We start from the raw sequence: 11,655 nt of genomic DNA on the forward strand, positions 1-11,655 counted from the left end.
GGAGGGGAGGGGAGGGGAGAGAAGGGGAGGCAAAGGCAGGGGAGGGGTGGGGAGGGGAGGGGGAGGAGAAGGGGAGGGGAAGGCAGTGGAGGGAGGAGAGGGGAGGGAGGAGGAGGAGCGGGTGGGCACCCACCTGGAGGATGTCGATGAGCACGCCGTCGCCCGCCCGCCGGGAGCTGCGCACGTCCTCGAGCACGAGTGAGTAGCGCACGCCGCGCGCGTCCGACTCGTACAGGTTGTAGGTGTCGGTCTGGTACCACTCCTGCACCGCCACGAACACCTGGTTCTCGTCTGTGCTGATGACCTGCAGGTGCTGCGGGCAGGGCGGGGACAGCTGGGTCAGCGTGGCGTGCGGCCGGGCTCGGGGCGGGGCTGGGGTGCCGGCCAGGGCTCTCTGGCGGTCCTGCTGACCTAGGCCTTCATCCTGCTGCTGCCCTCAGCTCTGTGACCTTGGACAAGTCCCTTTACCCTCCGGGCCTCTGTCTTCCCACCTCCAAAATGGGGGCGAGGCTCCAGCCCCGCACACTGGCTGTGGGAGGGATGCCCACGTCAGGCTATCCCCCCGTGTCTCCCCAGCACCCTCAGAGGTCAGGATGCACCGCCAGGGGTCACGTCCAGAAGGTGGGGGTTGGGCAGTTGGGCCTCCCCCCGCCCCAGGCCCATCCCGACGATCAGGCCAGTCGTCTGTTGGTTTGTTCACTCAGCAGGTATTCATAAGTCACCTACTGTGTGCCAGGCCGGTCCAGGCACTTGGGCTCAGCAGGGAGCCACGGGCGGGCTCTGCCCTTGGGAACACCCCCCCACCGCCCCCTGCCATTGGAGGACGGGGTTGTGCGTCTTCTGATAGCAGGCCGGGCAGAGACAGGGGAAGCGGGCTTCTCTAAGAACAGACCAAGTCCCCATTCGTCCATGGGGCATGGCCTCCAGCGAGAACGAAGATCCGGCTGCCTGGGCAGGTCACAGTGCTGACGGCCCCCGCCTGCCCTCCCCGCCCAGCCCCTGCGCTGCTCAGACAAAAGGCAGGGCTCTGCAGAAAAGGGGGCCTCGTCACGAGGTCCCCGGCAGCAGGAGCTGGGGCCCTTTGTCTACGGACAGAAACTGCGGAAATGACTGGAACCAAGGAGTGTCCAGGCCAGGGCCACGGGGCTTGGCAATCCGCCGACCCAGTGGGGAAGGCGTCCCGTGGGCCAGCGCTGGCGGCGGCGGCGATCACGTGGTAGGTGGCCAGCATCCCCCGCTGTGGCCCTAATCCCACCGTCGTCACCCGGGTAAGTGCACTATGATCTGGCAAACAGAAAAACGTAGGAAGTGGCTAGAAGTTTCCAGCAATGCCTTCCCCAGGGAGATCTGATTCTACATTTAAAAATGTTCACTTTAAAAAATAAAAAAATAAAAATAAAAATGTTCACTTTTGGGGCGCCTGGGGGGCTCAGTCGGTTGAGCATCCGACTTCAGCTCTGGTCATGATCTCGCGGTTCGTGAGTTCAAGCCCCACGTCAGGCTCTGTGCGGACAGCTCAGAGCCTGGAGCCTGCTTTGGATTCTGCATCTCGCTCTCTCTCTCTCCCCGCCCCTCCCCGCTTGCTCTCTGTCTCTCCGTCTCTCTCAAAAATAAGTAAACATTTTAAAAAATAAATAAAAATAGAAATGTTCACTTTGGGGCCTTTTCCCAAGTGTGACTCATATGTTTTTTTCTCCCCACCTACAGTGTGGAGCTCTCTCTTTCATCTTATACGGGGAGCGTTTCCCTCCGTCATTAGAATCGCGCATACGCACCTTTTGACAACTGCATGCTATTATTTTTGTTGGTGTACCATGTTTCATTGAACCATTCTGTTGAGCCTTTAGCATCTCCAACATTATGTGCAAGGCAGGCGTAAACACGCCTAGACACAGGTCTCTGCCTCTCTGATCACACCCTGAACATAAATTCTAGGGGACTTGCCACATTGGAGCGTGGGAACATTTTGAAAGCTCTGACTACATGTTCAATGACGGTCCTGAGAGTTTAGATTAATTCCTTCCCCACCAGCCTGGCTAAGAGGATGCCCATTTCACTTCTGGCACGCCAATGTCGAGAATAGTCTTTTAAAAAATCTTTCCTGAGGGGCGCCTGGGTGGCTTAGTCAGTTAAGCGTCTGACTTTCGCTTAGGTCATGATCTCGCGGTTCGTGGGTTCGAGCCCCGCGTCGGGCTCTGTGCTGACTGCCAGCTCAGAGCCTGGAGCCTGTTTCAGTCTGTGACTCCCTCTCTCTCTGACCCTCCCCTGCTCACGCTGTCTCTCTCTCTCTCTCCTAAAAATAAATAAAAATATTTAAAAAAAATCTTTGCTGATTACAGAATATGATAAAAAGATAAGAGAGAAGAGATAAATAATACGAAGTGTTTGCTCACGTTTGAAGTTTCGTGATTCTGTCTCTAACAAGAGAAGTTAGAAGCCAGAGAGACATGTGTTGACTTCATTTTCAAACAAAGGACACGAAAAACAATCAGATGTATGCATCTGTGTCTGTATGTATAGCTGTGGGTGTGTGCCGATGTGTTTGTGTCTATATTTGTATGGCCTGGAGAGATACGTGGAAGGAAATACCAAAGTTACCAAGATTGGTTATCAGGTAGAATGAGCTTTGGTTGCAAGTGAAAGAAACTAGAAAAAAAAAAAGCCGGTTCAAACAAGATAGCTCGTCCCTCCCCCAGGTAAAAGAGGTCTGGAGGTGCACAGTCCGGTATGGAGGTTCGAACAAGCCGCCAGGGACAGAGGCTCCTTCTGGGTCATCGTCCCACTGTCCCCACGGCATGGCCCTTGTCCTCATGGTTCACGATGATGGTTAGAGCTGTAGCCCTCACGGTGGCATTCGAGCAACAGGAAGGAGGGAGGACAGAGGGAAACAGAGGCTCGCCCTCAGCGGGGGGCTCTCAGAAGTCCCTCCGGCAAGCCCACTGCCGTATGTGGGGGCCAGACGTGAGGGACATAACCACGTTTGCTGCAAAGGGATCTGGGAAATATGGACTTGTCCTGAAGCAATGACCAGCTGAAAGTGGGGGTTTGTTAAGGCAGAGACTTGGGGAAGAATGGATATCGAGGGGCCTCTACGAGTTTTACGCCCGTTTCCTTGAGGAACGAAGAGGTAAGACTGTCACGGAAACGGGGGAGGGGGAGGGGAGGCCAGCACGGAGAAACAGTGCACGCACCTGTCGCACCCACCGGTCGTAGTGAATACATTCTAAAGAAGTGATTTTGGAAAGCGTAGAAACATTTGTCGTAAGCACAATGGAAGATTCTCCGCAGATTTTTATATCAAACGCACGGGACAGCCCCTTGATCAGATTCTTTCAGTAGCTCGCCGCCTTCCGGCCTCCACGGTTTCTGATGGGGAATCTGCTGATTAGCTCCTGAGGATCCTTGTACGTCAGGACACATGTCGCTCTTGCCGCTGCCGAGATTCTCTTTGTCTCTTAATGGTCTGACTCTTGGCGTGGAGCTGTTTACATTTGTGCTACTTGGACTTCATCAGGGTTTTTAAGACGTCTATATTCAGGTATTTCACTATTTCGGGAGAGCTTGGGCATGGCTTCTTTTTTTTTAATGTTTATTTATTTTGAGAGAGAGGGAGCACATGAAAGGGGGGGGGCGGAGGGAGACACAGAATCGGAAGAAGCTCCAGGCTCTGAGCTGTCAGCACAGAGCCCGACGTGGGGCTCGAACCCACGAACTGTGAGATCATGACCTGAGCCAAAGTCAAGAGTCGGACGCTTAACTGAGCCACCCAGGAGGCCCCATTGTTTTTTTCTTTAAAATAGTTTCCCTGCCCCGTCTGTCCCCTCTCCTTCTGGGACACCCACCGCACATATATTGGTCACTTGCTGGTGTCTCACTGCCCCCCCCCCCGATGGTGCTTACTTTTCCTCAATGTCCCTCAGACTCCATAACGTCAAAGGTCCTACCTGCGAGTGTCTGAGTCTTTCTTCTGTCTGTTCAAACTCGCCTTCCAATCCATCGCGTGAATTTTGTGTTTCCACGGTTGTTCTTTTTAGCCACAGAATGTATTTTGGTTCCTTTTTATGTTCTCTCTTTCTTGGTTATTTCTATTTTGCTTATTTGTACATCATTTCCTTGACCTGCTTCATGGTTTCCTCCAGCTCTCTGAGCATCTTTAGGACAATTGTATTAAAGTCTTTGTCTGGTAGGTTTGCCATCCGGTCTTTTCAGGGATGGCTTCTGTTGCTTTTCCTCCTTTGACTGGATTGTATTTTTTTTTTTATGCCTTGTAATTTGTTGTTGCTGCGGAAGACCAGACACTGGGATCTGACAATGCAGTAACTATGGAAATCAGATTCTCTCCCTTCCTTGCGTTTGGTTTTCTGTTTCTGTACCAGGGATCAGTCTGAGCTAAAAACTTAAGTTCTTCTCTTAAGGTCTTTTGTGAGGCCGAGCTTTTCCCCGGGGCGTGCTCGGTGACTCTTCTGAATTCCAACATACGCGTGGTTGCTTTTGAACATCCTGGTCCCTAAATCCCTGCTCCCAAAAGGGGAAAAGAGGGACCCTAAAGGAGGGCGGGGGTGGAGGCAGGCTCTGACCCTTTGCTGGCTGCAGTGAAGGCTGCCGGGCGGGTTGTCTGCACCTCCACTCAACTCCCAGCACGACCCCAGGGTCTGGAGAACAGGGTCCCCATGGCATTCCCGGCTCCCGCGAGCAGTGTGCATGCAGCTCTGGGCACATGAGCCCAGCCACCCGCCACGAGGCGGGGGCAGGGGACAGGGAGGCGGCTGCTATCAGGGGAGAGTTAAAAGTGTGGACATTCCCCTTGACTCACTGTCCACACATTCCCTGGACGTCGCGAGCCCTCGAATAGACCCCACACAGCTGCACCTGCCAGAAGTCCGGGAGCCGCCGCGCCCTTCGTTCTTATGCCTCATGGGTTTTGTTTTATTTTATAGAGGTTTTTACAAATGAAGGACTATTTTCCTTGGAAGTAAATTTGCATTTGCTTTATTCCTGTGGACGTTTTCACATAATCGATGGTCGTCTGGATTTCTCTCTTCTTGTCTGTCTACAGCCTTTGCCTATTTGTTTTCTTCTGTGAAGGAAGGTGGTTTTTTTTTTTTTTTTTTTTTTAGATCATTACAAGTAAAAAATTCAAGCAAAGGGTGCTCAACTTGAACTAAAGAAAATAATGACATACCGGCAGGCACAATATGTGAGCACCTCTGCCTTGCAGGAAACAACCGAGGGCCCGAACCACAGAAATCTGGCTAAACGAGGCACAGTCCCCTGCACGGGCAGTTCTGTGTCACCGACCGTGGGTCTCGGGCACCATCCTGGGAACAGTCTCACGATACCCCGTCGACGGTACACTGAATGCCTACTCTGATCCGGCTGTGTGACAGTCACCGGGGCATGTGGCCAAGGACCGTGAGAAGAACCACACAGGGCTGGGCAGATGGGGGACGGGGGACGGGGGACAGGGACAGGGGTGAGGGCAGGAGACAGGACGGGGGACAGGGGACGAGGGACAGGGATGGGGGACGGGGGACAGGGACAGGGGTGAGGACAGGACACAGGATGGGGGACAGGGGTGGGTAGAGGGGTGGGGGACAGGGGACAGGGGATGGGGGACAGGACGGGGGACAGGATGGGGGACGGGGGACAGGATGGGGGACAGGGGTGGGGGACAGGGGTGGGGACAGGAGACAGGACGGGGACAGGGGACGGGGGACACGACGGGGGACGGGGACAGGGGACGGCTAGCCAGGGAGGGAGGCTCCCCTCTGCTCTAATTTCTCTTGTCTTCCTGACGTTACTCCAGCAAGTAAAGAAAAATAAACAGGATGGACTTGGCTTAAGGGGAGGAAGCAGACGAGAGTCACAGGTTCATCATAAAACACCCAGATCTGATCAGGAAGCGCCATCAGCCGGTTCTACAGATTGTCGGGGGGAAACCCGGGGCTCCGGCCGCCCCCACCCCACGGAGTCTGGCGAGGGGGAAACGGCCCTGCTGCCTGTCTGGGCAAAGTGCTCAGCAAGATGACGCCCGGTCTCGACGCTGCAGGGCCCTGGGGGGCAGGTCCCAGAGAGCCAGCCAGGTCACCCAGCACGCTCAGCTGCCCGTCACCGGTCCCGGCGCGGCCCCGGGGGAGCGTGCTCAGGGCCGCACAAACGCCACGATCTGAAACCTTCCCGAGACCGGGTCACACGGGGGCACGTACGTGCCTCATTCCTGCCACCACTTGTGGCGCGAGGGCTGTGTCTGCTACCACAGCCTCGTCATTCTTCTCCGCGGCCCTCCTCCCACGGCAGCGGGAAGGAAGGAAGCTCGCGGGGGTGCCGCCTGCAGGCGAGGACTCAGGTGCAGGAGGCGCGGCCAGCGCTCAGGGTCAGGAGGCCGTGCTTGTGGCGTAGGCTGCTGGTCCAGCCACCCCCGTCTTCCTCGCCCTCGGTCTCTGCCTGTCCTTCCCTCACAGTGCAAAGCCCAGCCCGCAATCGTGGTGGACAGTTGTCTACAGGTTTTCTGAAAACCTCTGAAAACCCCACAAGGGCAGGGGCTGTAGCATCAGATTCTAGCTTATATTTGCTGCTCAATAAATATGTGTGGGAGGAACGGCCGCTTCTAAACTGTAAGCACCTGGGACGGGGGCCTGCGAGTGGGCCATCCGATGTCCTCCGGAGGGAGACGGGGCGCGAGGCTGGTCTCAGACTCACGGGGACCTGGGTTTAGACCAGCTTTGGTTTCTCACCAGCTGTGTGACCTCAGACAGGTTACTGAGCCTCTCTGAATGTCAGTCAGAGACTGAAGTGGGGTGAGAATACCACCAGCAGGGAGGGCACGGTGGAGTTTGGTCCCCAGGCAGGGCTGGGGGCAGGATCTAGGCAGCCCCCACATCCCTCTTCTTCGCCTGCCCAGCGAAGGGGAAGGAAGCGGCATTAACTGAGCACCTGCTATGTACCTGTTTCTATATCAGGCAGCTGGAATGCAGAGGTGAATAGAACGAAACTCCAGATGAGAGTGGGAGATGGACCCAGGGGATCCCGGCACCCTGAGCGTCAGGAAGGAGGCCCTAAGACCGGATGGAGCTGGGAACGTGTGAGGCCGGAGTGGAGAGCAGGCAAGGAGAGTCACTGGTGGTGCACAGCCACACCTGCATACGAGGCAGTGTGGGCTCGGGGCCCGGCCACAGGGCCGCGGGGGCTGCGGGGGCCCCTCTTACCTTGGGCAGTGCGTACTTTGGAAGCTTCATCAGGACGAATTCGTTGCGACGATAAGAGATGTAATACTTGGTCCGGTTTGTGGAGGTCGTCTAAACAGGAGGCGAGAACACAATTCCAAGAAGCTAGTTTCCAGTCCAGACAGGTCACGGACGAAACACTATAGATTGTGTTTCAGCTGGTGAGAATGCCCTTTTACTCTGCGCTGCCTGAAATGCACAGACTCCTACTCGTCCCTCAAAGCCCTATGCCAAACGCCCACCCTCTGGGAAGTCAGCTTCCACCTCTCTCTGGTAGAACTACCTCTCTCCATGCTCTCCCAGCACCTGTTTCCCTATATCCAGGTTACGGAACAAGGTGGAAAATGTTCTCTGGCTCAGAACTTTTCTTAGAGGGAGTACGTGGACAGCCACTGGGTGGAGGAAGAGACCGGCAGAAGGTAAGCTCAGGCCACAAGACGACCAGCGAGCCGAGAGGCGCGAGCAACGGAACAGGAGGCCACACTCGCTGAGACTGTGCTCGCATTGGCGTCCACACACCGTGATCGTTTCCGTCTTGAAGATGAGAAAGTGGAGGCACAGAGACAGAAAGGAGAGGCTCCTTCCGGGGACGGGCAAGGAGAAGGGCGGGGGGCGTGGGCAGAGGGCGTGGCCCCGGGGATGACAGGGGACATCGGCGCCTCACCGGGTGTGCCCATGCCTGTGGGTACGCGTCCACGCACGTGTGAGTGTGAATGTGTGACCCCCCCACGCATGCGTTCATTGTGTGCCTGCACGTACGTGTGTGTGTGTGTGTGTGTGTGTGTGTGCACGCGTATGTACACAGCAGTGCAGGTCTCCGCTTAAGAGCAGAGGCCACTGTGCGTCACTGCCTGGGCTCGAAGTCCAGCCTCACCCTTGCAAACCAAGTGGCCTTGGGAGAGCTTTTCTGAGCCTCAGTTTCCCCCCATAAATGGGGAGGACAGTATCAGAAACTACATGGTGGGCAGTCGTGGGGACCGGGATCTGGGACGCACGTGGGGCGGCCCCATGGTCCCAGCAGGAATCACAGAGCGGCTGGAATTGTTATTATTACAAATCAACAAGCTACAACCGGCTGGCGATGTGCAAAGCATCACGATTACAGAGTGGAGAGGTTTCTCTAGACAATTCGATCCCGAGGGCGAGGGGCTGCGGGCTGCGATGGTCTGGCCCTCAGGGCCCCCTGAGCAGGGAGTGTTGGCACGGGGGACGCATGGGGGTCCGGGAGGTCAGAGAGAGAGTGCCGTGGGGTGGGAGAGGCCGGGCAGACTTCCTGGAGGAGGACAGGGTAGCACCTGCTTCCTCAGATGGAAGAGCCAAGCAGCCCAGGGACAGACCAGCTTAGCAGGTGGGCGAGGGCACTGGAGAGAGTGGCCGAGAGAGGCGGGTGCCCCTTCTCAGAGCCCTGACTCTGTCAGCAGCTGAGCTCCTGGATGGAGCAGGGGTCATGGCCGGGCCCGCAGCCCCCTGGGCCTCCAGACGTTCAGGTTCACCGGGGAGCCCAGGGCGGATGCTCAGCCAGCCAGGGCGGGCCAGGCCCATTCCTGCCGGGAGCTGGTGGTGGACAGAGTGGGGCCTTCTGGGGCCCCGGTGCAGAAAGGAGGGTTCCTGCAAACATGGCTCCCTTCCTCCTCCACCAGCCCCGGGGGGAGGGGGCTTGCGGTCCGGCCCGAGCTTGTGGGGTGGGCAGAACCGCCACCACCCCTGAGATGTGAACGTGACTTTTAACCCGGGGAACATAATGTGTTAAACACGTCAACATCCTTCATACGGGAGTCTGCCCCCTGCCCACGTGGCGCCTCTGGCCGAGCTGTGGCTGAACCACGGGATTCCTCCCCGAATGGCAGCTCATGTGCCGCATCTGGCTGGCCCTTCCCCCAGCCACTGAATGCAGCCGGCGTCGCTCCCAGGCCTCCAAGAGGCCAGGACCTGTTATCCTGTTATGCCCATTTTATGGGTCAGCAAGTAGAGGCTCAGAGGCGGAATGATGGCCCTTCCCAAAGCCAGCCAGTGGCGCCGTTAGGTTTGCCCCCCCCCCCCCCCCCCCCCCCCGTCCCACTGGTGCTCTGCAAAGGCACCAGCACCAAGAGCTGCTCAGCACCTCAAGGGGGGATGTGGGAAGCGGATTTTCAGGTTCGTCACAAACCTTGTGGGTGTGAGTGCTGGTGGGAGGGGCCCCTAGACACCGGGCGGGAGCCTCCGAGGACGAAGAAGATGGGGAAGCGGGGGGCACGGAAGCACTGTCCCGGTGACCTCCGAGCGGGGGCTTAAGACAGCTTTTCTGGGCAGCTTTTGGGAAAGTTCGGGACCAGAGCAGCACAGGGCGGGAGGCTGACGGAGGCCCGCGGGCCCTGGCGGTATGAGCGGGCGCTGGGGGCTGGGCGTGCCCTGTCCCACATCAACTGTGTCACAGGTCACAGGCCCGTCCAGGCCGCCGTGACCGTGAGGAATGGAGACCAAGCCCCAGCCGCAGCCCCTCTGGCACAGATGGAGCAAACCGCAGGGACGAGCCGCCTGTCCCGGCTGCGGAGAGCGGGGGCCCTTCCTGTCCCACCTCCCGTGTGGCCGGGATGAGCCCTGCTCCTGCCAGATCAGCGTCATCCGGACGCTCGTGCACAGCGAGCCCGTGTCCTGTGTGGACGGGGCAGCGGGGGCGAGGAGGCGTCCCCGGGACAGGACAAAGAGGGGGCTGAGAGCGGAGGAGCCTCTGCACTTGTGTCACGGGGTCCCAGGGGGCAGGAGGGCAAAGCCAACACTTCGCGCCAGGATGAACGTTCTAAAGACCCACGCTGTCCAGGAGACGGACAGCTGGTTTTGAAGGAGTGAGCTCTTCATCAGTAGAAGGAATCAAGACGTCGTATGACCAGTTATTCGCTGGAGTTTCTCAGTGGTCAGACCACGTGGTTTTTAAGGGTGGTCCCGACCGTGACCTGAGCACCGCGTGGACGGGCCGCAGGGTCCCAGTTGCTGGGCTGAGCACGGCTGGTGCCTGGCGCCCAAGGCAGTGACCACACAGCCCCTATCGGATCCAGAGTCAGTGAAACCAGAGGGAGAAACCGGGCCTGGGCCGGGGGCGGGGGGGCAAACTGCGGGAGGTTCCTGAGGGGCAGGCGGGGGGGGCAGGGAGTAGCATCCCCGCCTCACGGCTGTGGTTCTGTGGGTCCTTGGCGGGGGGGCAGGGGTGCCAGCAGCCCAGTTCGGGGGAGGGAAGCCGCGCATGAAGCAGCCCGGAAAGGAAAACAGCCATTTTCTCGCCTCCTGTCGGAGCGACTCCCCCTCCCCAGCGGGGCTCACACTGCGACACCGGCCGGCGGGTCCCCAGGGGGGCGGAAGTGGCCTTACCTTCAGGAAGATGTAATCGTCCTGCACGGTCAGAGAACTGTGGTCAATGGGGCCTGGGAACGAGGCCGCCGGCGCCGAATCCGAGCAGTTGTGGACGTGGCAGGTCACGTAGCGAAACCCTGTGGGGGACAAGAGCCAGCGCTCGGCGCGGGGACAAGGCCCGGACCGTCGCTGACGGAGGCGTCAGACACAGCCTCCGGCACGAGGCAACGCCGCCGACCGGGCTCAGCTCCGTCGGATTCCGCAGCTGCGGGTTTGGCCTGTGGCTCTGAGCCTCGAGGCCCTGGGGCCGCGCCTGCCGCCTACACGCCCGGCGAGCCGCAGCGCTGGGCTCTTTGCATCCTCGGGACTGTGCCGTCGTGGCCCCATTTTATGGATGCGGAGACTGAGGCAGAGAGGGAGGTCAGGGGACATGTCTAAGGCAGGGTCACCTGTGGGCAGCTTATCATAAGGGACGACCCACTCCTGCTCATCTAGGTGGTCGCTTTCACGCCGCACACAGAGTCCTCGCGGCAGGGACCCGATGGCCGCCGGGCTCGAAGTACCGAGGGGCCGGCCCCCCACGGGGGATGTCCGCTGACCCCGGGCTGGAGCGGGGGGTGAGGGCGGGGACGCGAGCGCAGGACCTCACCCGCCCTGCCCGCGGCTCCCTAGGTGAGCAGGCAGGTGTCCTACCCTGGGTCTAGGAGAGGACCTAGGTGACCCGACGGCAGCCCCTGCCCAGTGGCCTGCGCTGCGCGTGCGCACTCACCCACAGGAGGGCGGCGAGGGCCACGGTGCGCACCCACAGCGCCCATCGTGGCACGGGCCCCTCCTGCCCCCTGGAGCCGCCCCTACCTAGACAGGGGTGGGTGTGGGTGGGGCCCAGGTGTCCTTTCTCCCCTAACTTCAGGCGAACGCTCTCCTCCCTTGGCGGGTATTGACGGTCAGGCAAAGTCGGACGCGCACTTGGCCGGGTGGCCGCTGTTCTTATTTCACGTCCCGTTTTCCCAGGGCGTGGGGTCCAGCGAGGGCGCGCGGGGAGGGGGCCCGAGCCTACACCCCGTAGGCGGCCCCTCTTCCCGGCTGGCGGGGGGGGGGGGGGGGGGGG

General features: G+C 59.1%; 1 protein-coding gene across 1 annotated transcript in view; it reads right to left on the bottom strand.

Annotated features, from left to right (window-relative positions):
- Positions 1-11,655, bottom strand: part of SORCS2 (sortilin related VPS10 domain containing receptor 2) — a 410,780-nt gene that overhangs the window by 47,509 nt on the left and 351,616 nt on the right. Inside the window, exons 7-9 of the mRNA XM_039232113.1 lie at positions 10,566-10,684; positions 7,206-7,295; positions 134-313 (exon numbers count right to left, since the gene is read on the bottom strand). Of these exons, the coding sequence (XP_039088044.1) occupies positions 134-313; positions 7,206-7,295; positions 10,566-10,684 (389 nt within the window). The remainder of the gene's footprint in view (positions 1-133; positions 314-7,205; positions 7,296-10,565; positions 10,685-11,655) is intronic.

The sequence above is a fragment of the Hyaena hyaena genome, unplaced genomic scaffold (genome assembly GCF_003009895.1).
Source record: "Hyaena hyaena isolate Hyena2069 unplaced genomic scaffold, ASM300989v1 scaffold_63, whole genome shotgun sequence".
NCBI lineage: Eukaryota > Metazoa > Chordata > Mammalia > Carnivora > Hyaenidae > Hyaena > Hyaena hyaena.